The 21,650-nt window shown below is 47.1% G+C and overlaps 1 protein-coding gene across 2 annotated transcripts in view; it reads right to left on the reverse strand.

Annotated features, from left to right (window-relative positions):
• The window catches only part of spag9b (sperm associated antigen 9b), a 62,422-nt gene that overhangs the window by 32,840 nt on the left and 7,932 nt on the right, over window positions 1-21,650 (reverse strand). For both annotated transcript variants that reach the window (XM_056296899.1, XM_056296898.1), the window contains exons 2-3: window positions 10,806-10,926; window positions 606-676 (exon numbers count right to left, since the gene is read on the reverse strand). In XM_056296899.1, coding sequence (XP_056152874.1) covers window positions 606-676; window positions 10,806-10,926 — 192 coding nt within the window. The remainder of the gene's footprint in view (window positions 1-605; window positions 677-10,805; window positions 10,927-21,650) is intronic.

Below are 21,650 nucleotides of genomic sequence, written 5' to 3' on the forward strand. Positions count from 1 at the left end.
CGTGGCCTGTTTTGGTATCACAGCATCTGCTAGTAATGCAACGCAGCAGAAACACATGCGGCGGCCAGAGACGACAACACGCTTGATATCTGCAGCGTGCAGACTGTGCTCCGGTCATCTTCAGCTATCCCATTTCACAGCTCTCTCTCACAGAAAACCTTTTCCTTCTTTCCTTACACTGATTTCATTAGTATAGTGTTTCTCGGGTTAACAATGTTCGTCACAATCAAGATAAAAGACACAAAATAAAGGTAACAGAGGAACACGACAGCGGCAAAACGAAGACACCAGCATAAGAGCGCCGGTGGTAGGGATATGAACCCCAGCAAGGCCAAGGGTAAAGTGTCGGCCATAGAGATGTGTATCAAACACACTGTAAAATAGTACAGCAGGCATACGCATAAATAACATACAGCAAATGCTGAAACACAAGTGAAACAATATTTGGAAAACGCTTTCGCCAACAGAGGGCGGAAACAGCGGTGTCTTGTTCACCTACATCAGCAATACAATACTGACTGATGATGACATTTGATATCCATGTGATTTGCATGTAGTCACTATGCACCCCCCCCCCCACACACACACACACCATGCAATCATACCTCTGTATGTCTCTGATGGAGGGTGTTGTACTCCTTCTTGAGTTCTGCATCCCTCTCATCCAGTCTGCTAACTGGAAAAGAGAGAAAGAGGGGAAATGCTTATCGTACCTGGGACGAATCGGGTCACAGTATTAGAAGAATCCACTAGAAGCAAAGGCGTGCATTGCAAAATATGATATTCTCAGAAAACCTTTTTTTTTAAACATTTACAGCTAAGGCGCTTCGTCATGGGTGCTCATAAACATAACCCAACAGAAGCCCCTTTGTCAACTTTAGAAAATATGATCTCAACCCAGGCGGCACGGTGGCGCAGTGAGGCACGCAGTGAGGTAAGCAGTGAGGCACGCAGTGAGGCGCGGTCGCCTCACAGCAGAAGGTCCTGGGTTCGAGCCCGAGGGTAGTCCAACCTTGGTGGTTGTCCCGGGTCGTCCTTTGTGTGGAGTTTGCATGTTCTCCTCGTGTCTGCGTGGGTTTCCTCCGGGGGCTCTGGTTTCCTCCCACAGTCTAAAGACATGTAGGTCAGGTGAATCGGCCGTACTAAATTGTCCCTAGGTGTGAATGTGTGTGTGTGTGTGTGTGTGTGTGTGTGTGTGTGTGTGTGTGTGTGTGTGTGTGTGTGTGTGTGTGTGTGTGTGTGTGTGTGAGAGAGAGTCGGCCCTGTGATGGTCTGGCAGCCTGTCTAGAGTGTCTCCCAGCCTGCCGCCCAATGACTGCTGGGATAGGCTCCAGCATCCCCACGACCCTGAGAGCAGGATAAGCAGTTTGGATAATGGATGGATGGATCTGATAAGGGTAGAATCTCCGCTCGATACGATATGCTCGAGTCCGGCTCGACCAAGTCCTCCGTGTACAAACTGAACTCTTGGAAGGAAGATATTCAGGAGACCATACCCTGGGACGAATGGAGCAGTATCTGTATCAAGACTCGGACACAGACTGTGAATACTCAGCTTAAACTATGGCAATACAAGTGGTTGATGGGAACATATATGTAACCCCTGCTAAGTTAAATAGTTTAACACTACAATGACCAAGGCCGTCATTTTGACTGTTTTGGATTTTCAAAGATTAATAACTTCATAAAAAACAAAAGATACAGACCTGCCCTGCCGCTTGCTGAATTCTCCTAAAATTGCATGTATTTGCACTAAAATGAGTTTTAGATCAATTGCATTAAAAAAAAGTTATGATACGATCTACCTAAATGACCATGAGCAGTCAAAATGACGGCTCGTAATTTGCACGTCAATAATCACAAATCAAGTCTAAACTTGATTTGTGATTATTTCCAACATGTCTGGGTACAGACGCACCATGACTACCACCAACACGTTGCAGTATTTACAGGCGTTGGACAGCGGCCATTTTACATCGTTTGACAAATAGTGATAAAGTTGTTAAAATGTTAATTTTGGTGTCAGTCGTTTCTTAACAGACATACTAACATATGTAATGCAGTAATATCTCAACTGGGTATTTATCTTGACAGAATATAGAGTTTAAAAACCGTGGCGGTCATTTTGACCACCCATGGTCGTTTTTGATAGGAGTGAAATCCTGGCTGGGGCTCCGTTTCACTGTCTGTGGGACTGTGAAAAAATTAAAGATTTTTGGAAGGGGGCATCACAGATGACATCCCAAACAGTGTCAGTAAATTTGCCTCTCCATCCTGAAGTGTTTACCCTGGGGTTGTACCCAATATAGCCTCGTCTAAAGAACGAAGTACCAACACTTATATGTGCCGATATATGTGTGATATGTACTTGTTGCAAGCGAAACACTTGGTAGCGCTTGCCTGGAAAAGCGTGAACAGGCCTAGTATTGCCCAACGGCTTAGGGAAGAAAGTGTCTTAGCCAAGAATGGGAGAAAATAACTTATATGCTTAAGAGTAAACAACACTTCGGGAAAGGTTTGGAGTCAATTTTTGGATTTTGTTGAGCAGAGTGATGTGGGTGATATATGTATGTGTGTGTGTGTGTATGTATATATATATATATATATATATATATTAGCTGATCAGTGCGAGACGCACGAAACAGGCCTGTGTTGCCATGCATTAAAATCTTTTTTCCTGTATCCGTGTTGATATTCCGCTCCTCATTAGTCGTGCACTCAACACCATTGACGGTTTCGGGAAAAAATGCTATATATATATATATATATATATATATATATATATATATATATATATATATATATATATTTATTTATTTTTCCGCTTTTGGATTCCCCCTCCCCCTTTTTTTCTCCCTGGTTACCCCACTCTTCCGAGCCGTCCCGGTCGCTGCTCCACCCCCTCTGCTGATCCGGGGAGGGCAGCAGACTACCACATGCCTCCTCCGATACATGTGGAGTCATCAGCCGCTTCTTTTCACTTGACCGTGAGCAGTTTCGCCAGGGGGACGTAGCACGTGGGAGGATCACGCTATTCCCCCCCAGCCCCCCGCCATCAGGTGCCCCGGCTGACCAGAGGAGGCGCTAGTGCAGCGACCAGGACACACACCCACATCCGGCTTCCCACCCGCAGACATGGCCAATTGTGTCGGTAGGGACGCCCGACCAAGCCGGATGTAACGCAGGGATTTGAACCGGCGATCCCCGTGTTGGTAGGCAACAGAATAGACCGCCATGCTGCCCAGACGCCAGTGGGTGAAATATTGGCTGATGAAGGTAACTCTGGGTAGTGTGCTGTGCTTTGTGAGCACATGGGGTGGTAGTGAGAGATATCTGATTGGCTTAGGGCGTTGTGTTTTTTCCTGAACTATGTCCCATCATGCCTTCCATCACGCCGGATCAGACCACTGCACAATAACCTATTTGTTCTGTGCTTCAGTCACACTTCTGTTTTGTCTCAGATGTTTCACACATTTATTGTTGGGTTGCTGTTAACTTTTGATGTGGTTATTGCTGCTCGTTTGACTTGTGTTTGCTCTGTTGCTGTTGTTTTTCATGTCATATCTCTGCTTTTACTTGTTTTGTTAAAAGAAGAAAAAGCCAATAAACATATTGTTTAAAAAAAAGCAAAGGTCTGTAATACTGAACAAACGTTGTTAAATACACGTTATCATAATTTCTAACATGCTGAATGGAAAATGGAAGCCACTTTATCCGACACTGTATCCTTACAATAAAATTGTGTTCTCTGCATGTAACCCATCCTATTGTATAGGAGCAGTGGGCAAGTGCAGCACCCGGGGACCAACTCCAGTTCTTATTCCCATTGCCTTGCTCAGGGGCACAGGCAGAAGTATTAACCCTAAAATGCATGTCTTTTTGATGGTGGGAGGAAACCGGAGCACCTGGAGGAAACCCACGCAGACACGGGGAGGACACGCAACCTCCACACAGAAAGGACCTGGGACGGCCTGATGTTCGAACCCAGGACCTTCTTGCCGTGAGGCAACAGTACTAACCACTGGACCACTGTGCAATGTTTTGACTGTGGTTGGATCTAATAATTTTTGCGAAAAGGCACAGACGGAAATATTCCACTAACAAACTAAATTGGCTGTGGAAATCAGTAGTTTCGCTCCAGGTTTTATGTCATGAATTTTTCCAGCCATTCAGTTTGGTTATATCACCAGCTCAGTCTTGAAAATAACAGTTCAGAGCCACAAGGGGTCCTCAGTGCACCTAAAGAGCCAACACCAACATGAACTCTGATGAGTGAGCATCTTCTTCAGCAGTCTGATTCCAACCACAGCAGACCTGGCAACCTGTCACCCCTCCTGATTATATGGGGAACCACACTTTGAGATGGGGTTGTTGCTCCATGCAGGGTAGGACTGAACAATACATTGTTTTAACATCACCATCATCAAATCAGTAATTAGTGCTTATTCTAATAGAACTACTATCTAATTTTTGGCAACTAGTGATGTTACAATAGAGACTAGTGACAGTCAGAATAGTGACTAGTGTTTCATTTTTACTGACTAGTGCCTTACAAGGAATAACATGATAAAACGGCCTGCCATACAAAACCATGGCAGAGTTAAAATAATTAAGTTTCCTTTATTAATCACCTTGGGGAAACTCAGTTACTGCAAATTAACCCATCCTGGCTGTGCTCTGTGTAGCTAGGAGCAGTGGGCTTCTTGTTGTGAGGCGACAGCGCTAACCACTGGGCCACTGTGCCGCCCCAAAACCTGCAGGCTATGTGAGAAAAAAAATCAAAATAAACTAAATAGAGACATAAATATAGGTTTTTACACTGGGACCACAGACCCATCAGCAATTGATATGCAGCCTACAGACCAAAAGTCGGTTCTTAAACTGTCAGGGCCATCTGCAGACAACAGACACACAAGGACCTCGCACTGAAGAGGAGCGTGGATGCAACCTGACTTCCTCTCTGCTTAGTTAATATGAAAGTGCATCAAGTGCCAGCCAAGAGTTCATACAGCTAACCAACACACTTTCTGCATCTGACGTTTCACAACCCCACAACATTTGCAGAACAGAAAAAGTTGCTCTGCGGGGTTTCTTGTAAGGCCCAGGTGTGAAATTTCACCCCTGTAGTGAATGAAGAGGGGGCATTTCAGCACCAGCTGCATGATGTAAGGTACGGTTCAGTATGGCTATAAAAAAAGAGAAGTAGAAGTAGAACTAGAAGTTAAGGATCAGAAATAACCCAAGCCTCCAGAGGAGAGGTGTGTGGCGGGGGCAGGGGTGACCCTACAAGAAAGCCCCACATGTGGAAAACCTCCAAATCTACATATTATGTTTTCCAACCTTCCCCAAAAATTTTTTAGAGTTAAGCGTCATGCTCGACTAAAAGGCGAAAGGTCAGCATTGTTGTGTATCAACCTGTGTGTACCCTCGCTCAGTCTTTCATAAAGACAGACACCAGGTTCTGAGTGGGGAAGGTCAAATACAGTTCTGAGCATGTGAGGTACGACACACACCTTTACATTTCCATCCATCCACCCATTATCCCAACCGCTTATCCTGCTCAGGGTCACAGGGATAGTGGAGCCTATCCCAGCAGTCAGTGCGGCGGCAGGCGGGGAGACACCCTGGACAGGCCGCCAGTCTATCACAAGGCTGACAAACACACACATTCACACCTAGGGACAATTTAGTATGGGCGATTCACCTGACCTACATGTCTTTGGACTGTGGGAGGAAACCGGAGCACCCGGAGAAAACCCACACAGACACGGGGAGAACATGCAAACTCCACCCAGAGGACGACCCCAAGGTTGGACTACCCTGGGGCTCGAACCCAGGACCTTTTCGCTGTGACGCGACCACGCTAACCACGGCGCCGCCTTTACATTTCCATTATCGGCTATTTTTTGGTTTGTCTTTCAACCAAAGGTAAATGCACAAAGCAGCAGAAATCTGATGGGAACTGGTTGAGAGCACTGCATTTACAAAGAAAGGAAATGATAAGAAAATAATAAATACATAAATTCGTCTGCAGCAAAGTGTTATAAACCAACAAAAAAAAATAAAAATCACAAAATAAGACTAAAATATTTTATTACAGCCTTTTTCATTCTAAGACCTTTTGAAGGGTGAAGAAGAAGAAAATAAGTTTTTAGCAAAATAACAGCAAAATAACAACAAAAGTAGACAAAAAACAGAAAAGGCCACATGGCGCAAGTGTGTACACGTTCTGATTAAAAGTCGGCCTACTTGCTGTGGAAACACACTCCACCTGCTTCATGCAAGGAGAAAGACCACGTCTGTAAAAAGAAGAAAATAAAAAGCGTAGCGTTGACTTGGGCTCGTTTCTCCAAGAAGCCCGTGTCTTTACACACCAGCTACCCATGATGGACTGTTTGCCATCGACATCAGTCCAAAATATCACATGACCGACTGCGTTGCCTCATGGCAAAGTGTTTCGTTTTCGTCTTTCCAGGGGATTATCTGTCAACATGAGCGCGCTCCACACCTTGCAGTCGGTCGTATCAACGCTTTCAAGGCAAAGCTTGGTGCAGTGTTGTAGTCGAGGCGTTAAACCTCGAGTCCGAGTCCCCAAAGAAGAGTCTGAGTCAAGTCCCCATTCCCTGAGTCCGAGTCATCAAGGTTGAGTCTGAGTGGAGCTCCACCCTGGCACCGTAAAAAAGCTGACATACAAATAAAGAAGGTCTACATGAAACAACAACGACACAGCCGTCACCGCTTCAAAGGGAGCTTATTTACTTTCTGACACAACAGCCCAACAAATGCACTCGCAAGCATGTGCACACACACCAGTGTTGTAGTCGAGTCGGCAAACCTCGAGTCCGAGTCCAGCCTCGAGTCCCCAGTGTTCGAGTCCAAGTCCGAGTCATCAGTGCTCAAGTCCAAGTCGAGTCACGAGTCCTGAAAATCAGGAGTCGGAGTCCTGGACTCGAGTACTACAACACTGGCTTGGTGACTGTTAGCGGACGTTTGCCCCCGTATGAGTGACCGAGAACCGGGCAGTAAAGACATTTATCATCATCTGTCCTGAGGTTCGAGTGTCAGTGCAGAAACAACAGGCTGCCACGGCATGCACACACACACACACACACACACACACACACACACACACACACACACACATCATTTAACTTCGGGCACGGTGGTCTTCATTGGTGAATAAACCACCGCTGCAAAGTTATTCACATTTGAAAGGGGGCAGTGTCTTGGTCAAATAAATAAATAAATAAAAATAAGACAGCCGCTGGGAGATTGTAAGTATTTCCCCAGTTCAAACAGGCCCAGTGTTGTGCTCCCATAGGGGAACAAACACGCAGTCACGCACTGACAGACTGAGTACTGTCATACATACACCAGGTGGGGTCCTTCTAATGCCCTGTTAGACAATATACATCCAATATACACCCCCCCGTGTGCAGCCTGAGGGACTTCAACCAAAACTGAACTGTGGTTTCCAGTTCAACCACGATCACATAAGCAAGCTCAAGATGAAACACCCACGGTCCAGGCTACTGCTGAAACAATCAGCTGTTTAATCAATTAAACCGAGGACAGGAAGTCCATCAATTTTAATTCGGGTAATCAATTGGTGACAGGTTCCCACATGCTAAAATTTAATTTGCCTTTCTCTGATTCATATCATAGTAAAATTAATAATTCAGGGTTTTTGGTTTTTAAAAGTTTGTATTTTAAAAGAAATCAGTAGACCTCCGGCTTGGTCGGGCGTCCCTACAGACACAATTTGCTGTGTCTGCAGGTGGGAAGCCGGATGTGGGTATGTGTCCTGGTCGCTGCACTAGCGCCTCCTCTGGTCGGCCGGGGCACCTGTTCGGGGCGGGTGGGGTGGGAACTGGGGGGAATAGCGTGATCCTCCCATGCGCTACGTCTCCCTGGTGAAACTCCTCACTTGTCAGGTGAAAAGAAGCGGCTGGCGACTCCACATGTATCGGAGGAGGCATGTGGTAGTCTGTATCCCTCCCCGGTTCAGCAGAGAGGGTGGAGCGGTGACCGGGATGGCTCGGAAGGGTGGGGTAATTGTCCAGATACAATTGGGGAGAAAAAGAAGGGGGGAAAAAAAATCAACAGATCAAATCGATAATGAAATAACTGTTCGGTGCAGCCCTAGTGTGGTGGACTGTTGGTCACTTGGTGTGTGTCATGTGGGAGTGGGAGCAAAACCCAGACTGGGTCTCACAGGAGGCAGTGTTACTGATGGTTTTTTGTTCATTGGGACAGCGGAGTTTATTTGCCCAAAGCCACATAAAAGCTGACAGCAGTCACAAGATCTGCAAACAGTCGACGCTGCTCAGAGGGCACTGCTGATGTACGGGACTGCAAGTGGGGATGTATTCATCCCACTGTGGAAAAGAAGGCCCATGCAGTAAACCTATTGTCTGTGAGACGCAGACAGGTCGGTTTCACACTCGGGGCCCGGTCGCTGCTCCACCCCCTCTGCCGATCCCGGGAGGGCTGCAGACTACCACACGCCTCCTCCGATACATGTGGAGTCATCAGCCGCTTCTTTTTCACCTGACAGTGAGGCGTTTCGCCAGGGGGACGTAGCACGTGGGAGGATCACGCTATTCCCCCCAGTTCCCCCTCCCTCCTGAACAGGCGCCCCCATTGATCAGAGGACACATACCCACATCCGGCTTCCCACCCACAGACACAGCCAATTGTGTCTCTAGGGACTCCCGACCAAGCCGGGGGCAACACGGGGATTCGAACCAGCGATCCCCGTGTTGGTAGGCAACGGAATAGACCACTACCCTACCAGGACGCCCCGTTTTTTCGTCCTCGATTGTTCAGTTTCACATTATAAATTTCTCGCTGAATCGTGGCGCTCTTCTGCAACTATGCACGCCATCAGCCACTGTTGTTCATGTCACCTACTGGTGACTTCATACCATAAACACTGTTGTTCATGTCCCCTACTGGTGACTTCATACCATAAACACTGTTGTTCATGTCCCCTACTGGTGACTTCATACCATAAACACTGTTGTTCATGTCCCCTACTGGTGACTTCATACCATAAACACCGTTGTTCATGTCACCTTCTGGTGACTTCATACCATAAACACTGTTGTTCATGTCACCTACTGGTGACTTCATACCATAAACACTGTTGTTCATGTCCCCTACTGGTGACTTCATACCATAAACACTGTTGTTCATGTCCCCTACTGGTGACTTCATACCATAAACACCGTTGTTCATGTCCCCTACTGGTGACTTCATACCATAAACACTGTTGTTCATGTCCCCTACTGGTGACTTTATACCATAAACACTGTTGTTCATGTCCCCTACTGGTGACTTCATACCATAAACACTGTTGTTCATGTCACCTACTGGTGACTTCATACCATAAACACTGTTGTTCATGTCACCTACTGGTGACTTCATACCATAAACACCGTTGTTCATGTCCCCTACTGGTGACTTTATACCATAAACACTGAAAACTGCATGCTTCACATTACTTCTTCTGCTCACATCTACTTGGTGCCGCTACATAAGTACTGAACACAATGAATGGCCTGCATGCATTGCAGGTAGTCATGTTGCTCATATTCATAAGAGGTGTTCTGATAGACGTAAACATTTTTTGAGAGATTTGCATCTTCTGATATACTTGCAGTGCATCTGCATGCAGCAGCAAGATGAGCCCAGCCACAATAGTCCCTCGCTGCTTATTTTGGTAGGTGTGCGTGCATGCACACATACACACAACATTCAATAAGATTTACATAGTCAAGAGCAGTTCATATGACACGGACCCCACACTACGGTGGGGCGCTATCAATTTTTTCCATCCCATCAATGGTCCCCTAATAGTACCAGGGTATACTGTATTACCAGGTCAAAATAATGAAAATAGAAAGGACTGCGGTTAAAGACTAGTAGGAGCCGTCTTTGCTACAACGCCATGTGACTTTACCAATGTGGTCACAGCAATCTTCCATTTAGAGTTGTTTATTCACCGATCCACATGGCCATCCTGTCAAACTTAGTTATAAATTGTGGCTTAGGAAAAGTATTTCCTCTCAGGCAGCACATAAAGTGGATCATGGCTTTAAACGATGATCTGCCCGCCGTGTGGAATAAAGCGGTCTCTTCAGCTGTATCTCGCTACCACAACAGTAAAAGTTTCCCCACTGCACACCATCCTGTTTGTATTAAGTACTTCCCCCACCCCCCTTTTTCTCCCTGGCCCATTACCCCACTCTTCTGAGCTGTTCTGGTCGCTGCTCCACCCCGTCTGCCGATCCAGGGAGGGCTGCAGACTACCACATGCCTCCTCCCATACATGTGGAGTCGCCAGCCGCTTCTTTTCCTCTGACAGTGAGGAGTTTTGCCAGGGGGAGGTAGCGCGTGGGAGGATCATGCTATTGCCCCTCGGTCTCCCCCTCGAACAGGCGCCTTGACCAACCAGAGAAGGTGCTAGTGCAGTGACCAGGACACATACCCACATCCGGCTCCCCACCCGCAGACATGACCAATTGTGTCTGCTGGGACGGATTCGAACTGGCGATCCCTGTGTTTGGCAGGCAACAGAATAGACCGCTACGCTACCCACACGCCCTTCTTACCCATTTTTAAAAAGAACTCAACACTTGTTTTTTTTGAGAGCGCACCCAAAGTCAAAAACAGCTTGGGGTAAAATGGCTGAAGCTCCAGAAAGACTGGCATCACCAGAGTGTGGAAGCGTCCCAAGACGGACGCCGTGAGGAGGAAAACCTGTACGGAATTGTGTGTGTGACCATGGAAGCACAACTTACTTTGATCTGCATAGTTCTTATTTTTTAGCTCTAGCTGGCGGGAGTGCGACTCCATCATCACTAGTCGACGCTGGAGCTCCTTCTTCTCGCCCTCCTGGGAGTCCTCAAAGGCAATGTATCTCTGCAGAAGAAGAGAGAGAGAGAGAGGGAGGGAGAGAGGGGGGCAGAAAGAGAGACAGAATTCCTCATCAATCCACTGAATCTGGGACTAGTGCTGCAGGCTTGCAGAATGCAGCTTCACAACACAGTCTGATGATTTGTTGAAAGAGAAATCTGACACATGCACAAGACCCCGTCAATGAATTAATTAGCTAATTTCCTCCTTTGTCTGGGTGGGAGGGGACAGAAAACACCTGTGATAATGTTCCCCTTGCCATCATTGTGGAGCTTGTGATGACTGTCTAACCACGCTACGGACGATAACGCCGCTGGAAAAAGCGCCACAGCGTCTCCATCTCCATTGTGAGTGTCACTTAACCCCTCTACACAACAGGTGCACAGCGCCAGCTCCTTGGCACGCACACTCACCAACCGCCACGGTTGCTGTGTGTGTGTGTGTGTGTGTGTGTGTGTGTGTGTGTGTGTGTGTGTGTGTATCAGTGGTGGGAGACAGATAATGCATCATTGAGAGTTAACATAACGAAACACCCAGTCTCTAAGGGGACACAGCAGCGGGCCTCGGTGAGAAACGGTCCACGTAGATTTCGACTCTCACGGCAGCTGCTGATGGTGCCAACGCTTCTCTTTGGATTTCTATGGCTGGGAACCGCATGACTGCGGTCGTTCAAATGGGTGGAATAAGTGGCTTGACTACACAATACAACACTTGTACAGAACCGGGGCTGAACAATATATCGCTTCAGCGTCGGCGTCGCAATGAAAGCATGCGTCATAGTCACAATCCAAAAGGGTGCAATGTATGGCAAATTGGGCTAACTGTCCCGTTAGCTACACATTTTTCACTGCTGGATAGGAAAAAAAAAAGAAAAAAAAACTAGAAGGGCCACTTAGGCCCAAGTTATACTCCAAATGTCGGCTAGCAGACAGATGTCTCTCGACAATTTTGACGTCATGACAGACACGTTTTGTGTCTCCCGGGGCCGTCGTGTACACGACACATTTTCTTATGTCGCAGACTCGCGCACATTATGTCGCTTAGCTGTGATTGGATAGTTGGATTGAAGGGACAAGGTGTTCGAGCGTTGCCACGGTTTTGCTTGAGAGCGTCGTTTACATTACGCGCGCTCATTCATGAAAAGAACACTCGCTACTGTTTACAACACAGCGCGTGACGCGAAACGTTTCCATAGATACCAGGGGACAGTCAGCGACATGGCGACAAGCATAAATGCAACAACTCAAGAGACACTTTTTTTGTCTGCCGGGAGACATTTGTCTGCTAGCCGACATTTAGAGCATAAATTGGGCTTAAAAGGAGCTTTGTAGTGGGATGTCTTTCATTTACTAAAAAAAACAAAAAACAAAAAAACAAAAACTCAAGAAACTCAAGTATAGCTTCTGTTATATATATATATATATATATATATATATATATATATATATATATATATATATATATATATAATTATTTCATTTTATTTTTTTGGAGATTTCACCCTTTTTTCTCCCCAATTGTACTTGGCCAATTACCCCACTCTTCCGAGCCGTCCCAGTCGCTGCTCCACCCCCTCTGCCGATCCGGGGAGGGCTGCAGACTACCACATGCCTCCTCCCATACATGTGGAGTCGCCAGCTGCTTCTTTTCACCTGACAGTGAGGAGTTTCACCAGGGGGACGTAGCGCGTGGGAGGCTCACGCTATTCCCCCCCGAACAGACGTCCTGACCGGACAGAGGAGGCGCTACTGCAGCGACCAGGACACATAATCCGGCTTCCCACCCGAGGACACAGCCGATTGTGTCCGTAGGGACGCCCGACTAAGCCGGAGGCAACACGGGGATTCAAATCGGAGAGCCCCCGTGTTAGTAGGCAACGGAATAGACCGCCACGCTACCCAGACGCCCCCTGTAGTGCGATTTCTTTCATTTATATAAAAAAAAACCCCAACACAAAACACTCAAGAAACTTAAGTATAGCTTCTGTTTATTTATTTTCCAATTTTAGAGAAGTTTGCAGTTTAGCGAGGTTTGCATTTTTGCAATAAAAGGTTCATTTATGTATTTTGTCATGGCAAATCTTTTAACGGCGGCACGGCGGCGCAGTGGTTAGTGCCACCACAAGAAGGTCCTGGGTTTGAGCCTTGGGGTAGTCCAACCTTGGGGGTCGTCCTCTGTGTGGAGTTTGCATGTTCTCCCCGTGTCTGTGTGGGTTTCCTCCGGGGGCTCCGGTTTCCTCCCACAGCCCAAAGACATGTAGGTCAGGTGAATCGGCCGTACTACATTGTCCCTAGGGATGAATGTGTGTGTATGTGTGTGTGTGTGCGTGCATGTATGTCGGCCCTGTGTGATGGTCTGGCGGCCTGTCCAGGGTGTCTCCCCGCCTGCTGCCAAATGACTGCTGGGATAGGCTCCAGCATCCCCGTGACTCTGAGAGCAGGATAAGCGGTTTGGATAATGGATGGATGGATGGATGTCTCTTAAGTGATGTTGCATCTTTAAGTGGGATGTTATATTTCAGACTGGAAGAAAGAGATACGAAGCCTCCTGTCACCTCCTGAGTCATTTCTAGACACCATCCTTCTTTAAGGGTAAGCAAAATACATGAGAAGTAAGACGAAGGAATCCCTGGCATGGACTAGCTTGACAGAGGAGTGAGTGTTAAACTGAGTACATACATGTCACGCCGAGTCAACCAGAGTACTGAACAGCCGCCTTGGTTTCCCTCTCTCTCTAAAATCATCCTCGGCATTGCTGGAGTGAGAAATTCTTTCCAAGCGGAGCTACTGAAGTTAAAAGCCTCATATACAGTAAAAATATGTAACTCCCGTTTCTTTAACATCTTAACGCATATCACAAAAATAAAGCAATGTCCATTTCTTCCGGTATTATCCAGCCCCACATGACGGACATGTTCTGGACCCGCCGATAAACCCAACATTACGAATCATTATGATGGCCATCTTTGTTCTATGCCGCTAGCTTGGCTTTCACAGGGAGAAGGACAGCACCGCTGACCACCAGGCCCGACAAGGTCACTTCTCTTCCTGCCAGCAGCTCACAAATAAGTGGTTAATGAACAGCGAGCCGGGCCTGACCGTCTCAATCATCTCTGGCCCTCGAGGAAAACAAAGGCGAAGAGAAAGAAGGCAACGGCAAGTGTTTTGGCCCGTTAACGCTGACTGGCAGCTGCGAATATGCACGCTCACAACAGTGTGACCTCTTTGACCCGAGTGCTAAATGGGGGGCGGCTTCACGGTTTGTTAGTTCCGATAGATCATCTCTCCAATCGGGACAAGATCTCTTCCAACACCTCAGTTTTTTGTTTCTGATCAGTCAGGTGTCTTGTTACCGGGGAACAAGGCGTGATGTGACTCAAAGTGGGTCAGCTCTTTTGATTCGGGCACCTAGCGGGGATGGCAGGGCCGTGCGGATGACAAGTCATCTGAAAGAGGGAGGGGATCACCTGAGTCCCCCTGCCGAGCCTGAGGCCCAAGAAGAAACAAGCAGACCGTTCTTCATACGGACGTCTATGAGCGCCTTTATGATAGAGGGGTCGATGGGTGTCTGCAAATCGCCGAAAGGCATTCCCTTCCCAGTGGTTTTGTTTTACACGGGCATTTTTTAATCTTTTTTGGTTGCACACACCCAAGACCCTGCTCAGTTTCATGGGACGATCTCACATACAGGCTCGATGAGAAACGAAGTGTGATAAGGGACAGGTCCGATATCTGCATTGTACCGGAGAAGGAAGCATGCCGTACAGCTAGAGACAAGATGCATGCACTGGGAGAGCAGGGAGTAGTGGGTCAGCCTGAACACAGGACATGAGGTCGGTATTAAAAAAGTCAGACCAGACTCCGTGGGGTCTGGAGCCACCGCAGTGTGTCTCGGGCTACGGCTCCGTTCCCATGTAAATCTACTAAGAGCATTAACATAGCACCGGGCTGCAGACAGCCGGCTTGTGGGGGTGGGTGGGGGGTGGGAGGGGTAGAACCGTAATCTGTTAATACATAAGCATGCACACACACACACACACACAAATGGCAGAGCAACACATAATACTTGAGATCACACAAAAAGACACACCAAATATTAAAAGAAATCCCTGGCATAAGCTTCGAGTCTAAAACCACAACCTCCATTGTGAGGTGTGATGAACTCTCAGGGGATTGCGGTTGTTGCTCATTCAACAACAGACCGGACAAGCATCTGCAGGATAACACAGGGGTAATGTGGTGGTGGTGGTGGTGTGTGTGTGGGGGGGGGGGGGGGCGGAGAGCGAGCGGTGAAAACAACTAATTAGACCAACTGTAAAGTATCCTATGGGCAACACACTCCTGTGCCCCCGCCACACAGACATGGACTTACGGATTGATTTGCACTATTTAAAGCAATCGCCGAGTATCTGACCCAAATGTTATCTCACACTACGCAGACACACACACACACACACACACACACACACACACACACAGACACACACACACACACACACTGCTGCTCATCATATGACCCGTTGGGACGGGGGACATACATATGACAGCGCTCTAGAGAATGAGTGTTCCTCCTCCTTGTGCGATGTGCTTCGCCCTACGCTCCATCTATAATGCTCCCTTTGTGCCCAGGACACGCACACACGTGCACACACACGTGCACACCTCCGCGCAGCTCCAGCACGCGCACTTCCACTCCCCTCCCATGGAGGAAGTGACTGCCAGAGTGATAAACTCTACTCGGCTTTCGGTGGCTGGTCATCACTGCAGCATCCCAGAGACCGTGGCTCGGAGGCCTCGGGTCACCAGCGGCGACTCGCTGGCACACATTGTGACCGAAGGACTGCCGCAGGGCGAGTTGACCGTCGGCATAACCACATAACAAAGAAACGGTTGATATGAACGACAGAGTCCATCGATTCGACACAACCCGATCCGACCGGTCTACTTAGAAACCTGAGAATAAAGGAGCAGAGAAAACACCTGAGAGGGAGAGAGCCGTTTTTATACGTCCTCTTTAAAAAAAAGAGAAGAAAGAAAGAATTAGACAGACGTGGCTGTTATCAACACACTGCATCTTTTCCCGGACAGCCCAACTTCTCCCCATGCAGAGATGCCTTTATGTCCTTTTATTGGACAGATAAAACTAAGGGAGACTATCAGAATGTCAAGCTAGGTGTCCGGGCGGCATGGCGGTCTATTCCGTTGCCTACCAACACGGGGATCGTCGGTTCGAATCCCTGTGTTACTGCCGGCTTGGTCGGGTGTCCCTACAGACACAATTGGCCGTGTCTGCGGGTGGGAAGCCGGATGTGGGTATGTGTCCTGGTCGCCGCACTGGCGCCTCCTCTGGTCGGTCGGGGCGCCTGATCCTCCCACGTGCTACGTCCCCCTGGCGAAACTCTGTCAGGTGAAAAGAAGCGGTTGGTGACTCCACATGTATTGGAGGAGGCATGTGGTAGCCTGCAGCCCTCCCCGGATCAGCAGAGGGGGGTGGAGCAGCGACCGGGACGGCTCAGAAGAGTGGAGTAATTGACCAAGTACAAGAAGAAAAAGGCAGGCAAGGGGGAAAAGGAGGAAAGGTACAAGGAGAAAAAGGGGGAAAAATCCACAAAAAAGTGTCATGCTAACACTTACATCCATAGTGACTGAAAATAGGTAAGGGGATGGGCTCGGTGCCTTGCTCAAGGACACTTGAACAGGATTCATGGCTGTCTGCTGAAACACATCAGCTGCTGCCAGCATCCAACCTCAGACCGCAGTGCTGCTCAGGTCATATTAGGTTAGGAAAAGTGCAAAACCTCCAAAGTGGATTACAGACCAATCTCCTGCCATTATTTCTGAGCAGATCCTGCAGCCTCCGACTTCCTTATACATCCTATCATCACAGGGTCTGACATCCTCCCGCTGTGCCATCCCTGCCCAGGACATTGTTCAGGTTAAGGGGGCAGATAGTCAAAGAACTACCCTGACCAGAGAAAAGAACAGCGGGAAGTGGTGCTTTTCTGAGAATTTCCTGCCCTTCCCTTTTCCTCTCCAGTCTCAATTGGGTTGGTAGCGCTACTACGAGGAGGGACGAGGGGGCTCCTCTGGGCTTGGGGAAGGGACAAACTGCACTCGGGCTCGTTCAGTACTTCTGGCGAGCAGTCTCTTTGCTTCTCCGAGTGGCTCGAAGCAGATTTGCATTTTCGCTCACCTCCACTGTGATTGCTTTGGCGTTTGTCAATGTTTAACAAATTCCTTCCATTGTGCAACCCGTCTTATTCCATCGTGAAATGTCCCTTAGGAAAGACAACTGATGTCAACTCGGTTGCAGCTGTCAGCAAGTCCCGCGTTCGTCTAAACAGCATTACTTCTCAGTCACAGTATCAGTGGTGAGACGGTGAGAGGTTGTGCAAGGTCTCTGCTATGTCTTGTGGAGCAAGTCATGAGTTTTTGCTTTACTGCACAATAAAAACAAAAAACAGTTGGAGAATATAAAAAAAAAGTTAATCATGAACTTTTCCGCCATACTTGACCTGACATCTCGTCATCATTTGCTTTGCTTTTCCTGCACAGCGGTTCCCCTTTAATGACCTGGATGGCAGTGACTGTACCAGCCTGTTCTTTATATAGCTTTTCTATTTCTGAGATTTTGGCATGATCTTTTTTGCCGTTTCCTTTGAAAACGACCGCACTTGTTCATTGCACAACATCAATAAACCAATGTTAACTTTGCAAATTCCACAAATCATGGGGCATCGAGTCTTATCAGATGCAGCTCTCCCAAATAAGACTGTACATGGTATTATTATTGTCCATAGTATAAAAAAAACCCTTTAGTCTGCCAGTATTGCATTCCATTTAAAACCAGGTTTAAATCTTAGATCAAGAAATATTCATAATGTTTCTCAATTATACGGGTTAAGCGCTGTAACCCATCAGTCGCTAATACCATTCAGTACAGTAAACTGTGGCTCTTGGAGGTAAGGAACAGTCCACATGATTGGCTGCAATTTCGTCCATACAAAAACTATCACAAGAGAATGCATAGACCCACAGATGGCAAGAGGTAATTAAGCCTACGTCCCTCATATCCGGTCATGTAAAATATTTCACTCGCTAAACCCGGATCATCTCCTCTAAATTGAAAATACTTTGGTTACAAGCCAGATTGGGCAGGGCAAGTACAGACAGTGCAAACTTTGCTGCACCCAAAACGGTAAAAAGGACCAAGTTGTTCAGTCAGCTGAAGAAGTGACGTGAAATCCTTACACTAATGTTCCCTTCCCACCAAACATATGACTGTACAGGCCAGGGAAAGTGCAGCGCCACAGCCATCGAGCACCCCCCTGAAAACTTTTCATGGCACCCAAACATTAAGATTAAGTTTCCTTTATGAATCCCCCTGGGGAAATTCAGTTACCCATCCTAGCTGTGATCTGTGTAGCTAGGAGCAGTGGGTTGCTGTCTTCATGCTGCACCCGGGGACCAACTCCAGCTTTTTTTCTCCATTGCCTCAGTCAGGGGCACAGAGTGGAGTATTAACCCTAACATGCATGTTTCTTTTGATGGTGTGTGTGTGTGTGTGGGGGGCTGGAGCAAAACCCACCGCGGATATGGGGAGAACATGCTAACTCCACACAGAGGATGCCCCCCCCCCCAAGGTTGGACAACCCCGGGGTTCGAACCCAGGACCTTCTTGCTGTGAGGCGACAGCACTAACCACTGCGCCGCCCAACGTTAATCATGTTTAAAAGTCGTGTATTGCATTATTGTAATGGTGTAAACGCAATATTCTGGGAAAATATTGCAGTTTCAACTGTTGTCAATATCATGCAGCTCTACCCAAACATAATTCAAATCAGATATTGAATATTTTCTGAAACATGATTGTCTTCAACCACTCCGCATGCAAAATCAATATCACACCCCTTCTGGAAGGAATGAATTATATCGACAGCGCTGGACGAGCATTTCCATGGGGGACGTTGAAAACAATGAATGTTATTGTTGCACTTGTATATGACACTGAAAGTTAAGAAAAAGCATGTAAATTGTAGGATACCACATGTCACAATAGACACAATCTCTTAATTAAAACAAACAAGTAGTTATTTTGTTCTTGTAGTGAGAGGAAGATTCCTATGGTAGCCATCCCTGGAGAAATGCTACGGTTACACATCTTAAACACTTAACTGAACTAACAGTAAAACTAAAAGTTTACACCAAAACACTAGAAGAGTACACTCAGTAGGGTGCAGATCCTCGCCAGACATATCGCCCCTTCTCCGGTGCTCAGTTTGATCGAAGAACCAGGTGAGGACTGAGCACCCAATTGCAGTTTAAAACAGATTTTCAAAGGTTTTGCATCACCACGACCACAAGAGGTCCTTGATCATGGGGGAGACTGGGGACAGTTTCAACAAGGGACGTTTGCAACCAGTCTTATTCCTCCAATCAGAAACATGCTAGTGATGACACTCATACTGCACACGCTCAGTTAGACCCTCCCTCCACCAGGAAGGCAGAAGACACAACATCTGCTGCTGCATTTACTGAAAAAAAAGTGTTTTTGGAGGTATGAAAGTATTTTTTCACGAGTTGTATTTTTGTCCCACTGACGTGACCTTTTTTATGACTTAATCAAAACTTAGTTTGACTGATTGCTTTGTTGATTTCTAAGTGACATGGTTAGCATGTGTCGTGTCAAGGTCAGCGTTCTAGCTAGCACATGATGTTCTGTCATGGCTGATAGGGTTGGGACCACCCCCAAGCGAAGCAGCCATATCAAAACAGACCACAAAACAGTGTTTTGTTTTTTTCCCCCCCAACATAACCAAGTCATTCTGGGGTAGATAAAATGATAGTTCACCCAAATACAAATTTGTAATGCCTTTTTGTGCAAAAAAAGGTTGGTATAACGTATACCAATCTTGCAATACATGCACAGCTGTGCAATACATGCACAGATCATTGTGATGTCCATAATTACTGGTGTTAAATACATAAAAATGGGATCATTTCATTATTTTGTATTAACATAATATTATTACAGTGGTCCATTAGCAATTAATAAGCAATTACTGTTCGTCATACAGTGAATAAATAATCTAAAAGTAGAAACCATATTCTGTTTGTTTTCAGTAAGAGTGAGGAAGAGGGTTACTATTAGAGGGGTTGCCTTCAGTATTTTGGAGCAAGCATCAGATATAATCAGAAAGAAAGGAGGACAGTCAGGGCAGTGGTTCAGGATTTTACCACTTGTCACACCAACCTCATCCCTATTTCATAAAAGATAAACTTCCAGGCAAGGGGTCAGATAAGTTACTGAGTGCAGGGTACTGGACTATCAAGTGTTCTCAGAAGAACAAAAAGAAGAGCCTCAGAGAGGGAAGTGTGACTACAGTGCTGGATGTGCAAGCAGGGCTCGAGACGAACCCGGGGACAATAGAGAATGTGTTTGGGAGGAACAGAGATCTTCTCTGGGACGAAAGGCATATATAATTTTTCATTCATTCATCTTCAGCCGCTTCTCCGGGGCCGGGTTGCGGTGGCAGCAAGCTAAGTAGGGCACTCCAGACGTCCCTCTCCCCAGCAACGCCCTGCAGCTCCTCCTGGGGGATCCCAAGGTGTTCCCAGGCCAGATTGGACATGTAAGTCCCTCGAGCAAGTTCTGGGTCTAACCCAGGGTCTCTTCCCAGTTAGCCGTGCCTGGAAATCCGCCAAAGGAAGGCGCCACATTTTTTAAATTTATGTTATTATTTTAAATCAGGGTTTATGAGGGAGGCCCCGGTGACTTTATGTTCTCTAAAGGGAGGCCTACTGTCTTTCACTTTGAAAAACCCCTGTTTTAAACTATCGCTTAGCAAATGACAAATTGGGCCGAGGACGGACTACAACAGAGTGCGTCTTCTAATGCGGTTACTATAGTTACTACCACTGGCTGGCTACTCCGCGTGAGCTGCTCGCTACTAGCTACTAGCTAGCTAACTTTAGCCAGGCCCTCTATTTAATAGCTGAGGGGTCGCGGGTGGTGAAATAATACATCATTATTGAGGAAAATATTAATTACATTCTCTAAAATGTCAGCATAGTAGAGCTGCAGAACTAGGGTCCGCTGCTGGTATCCCCATCTACCCCCCTACACAGAGTTAATTTCACTTTCTCAGAGGCTAAGAGGAGTGCCGTGCCTTGTCATGTTGTGTTCAAAAGTTTTCGTAAAATTTTGTTTTTGGCTAGAAACTTGAATAAACACAGCTATTTAAACTCCCCCGGCTCACTCTACCAGCCCCCATCTGCTGGTGGACTAAATACATCCTGACAGACGGGAGGCAGATGGTGAGGCTGGGGAAAATCACATCCAGCACCTGGACAATCAGCACTGCCCCCCCCCCCACACACACCTGGACAATCAGCACCCCCCCCAGGGATTTGTGCTCTCCCTTCTGCTCTTCTCCTTCTACACAAATGACTGCATCTCAGGTGACCCGTCTGTTAAACTCCTGAAGTTTGCGGATGACACAACCATCATTGGCCTTATCCAGGATGGTGCCGGGTCTGTGAACAGCTGTCTCTCTAGTGCAGCCATAACAACCTGGAGCTGAATATGCTCAAAACAGTGGAGATGACAGTGGACTTCAGGAGTCCCCCAACAACCCCCCCCTCACCATACTCAACAGCATGGTGTTTACAGTGAAAACCTACAGATTTCTGGGTTTCACAATCTACCAGAACCTAAGGTGGGCATCCAAC

This window comes from Lampris incognitus, chromosome 17, assembly GCF_029633865.1.
Source record: "Lampris incognitus isolate fLamInc1 chromosome 17, fLamInc1.hap2, whole genome shotgun sequence".
Classification (NCBI taxonomy): domain Eukaryota; kingdom Metazoa; phylum Chordata; class Actinopteri; order Lampriformes; family Lampridae; genus Lampris; species Lampris incognitus.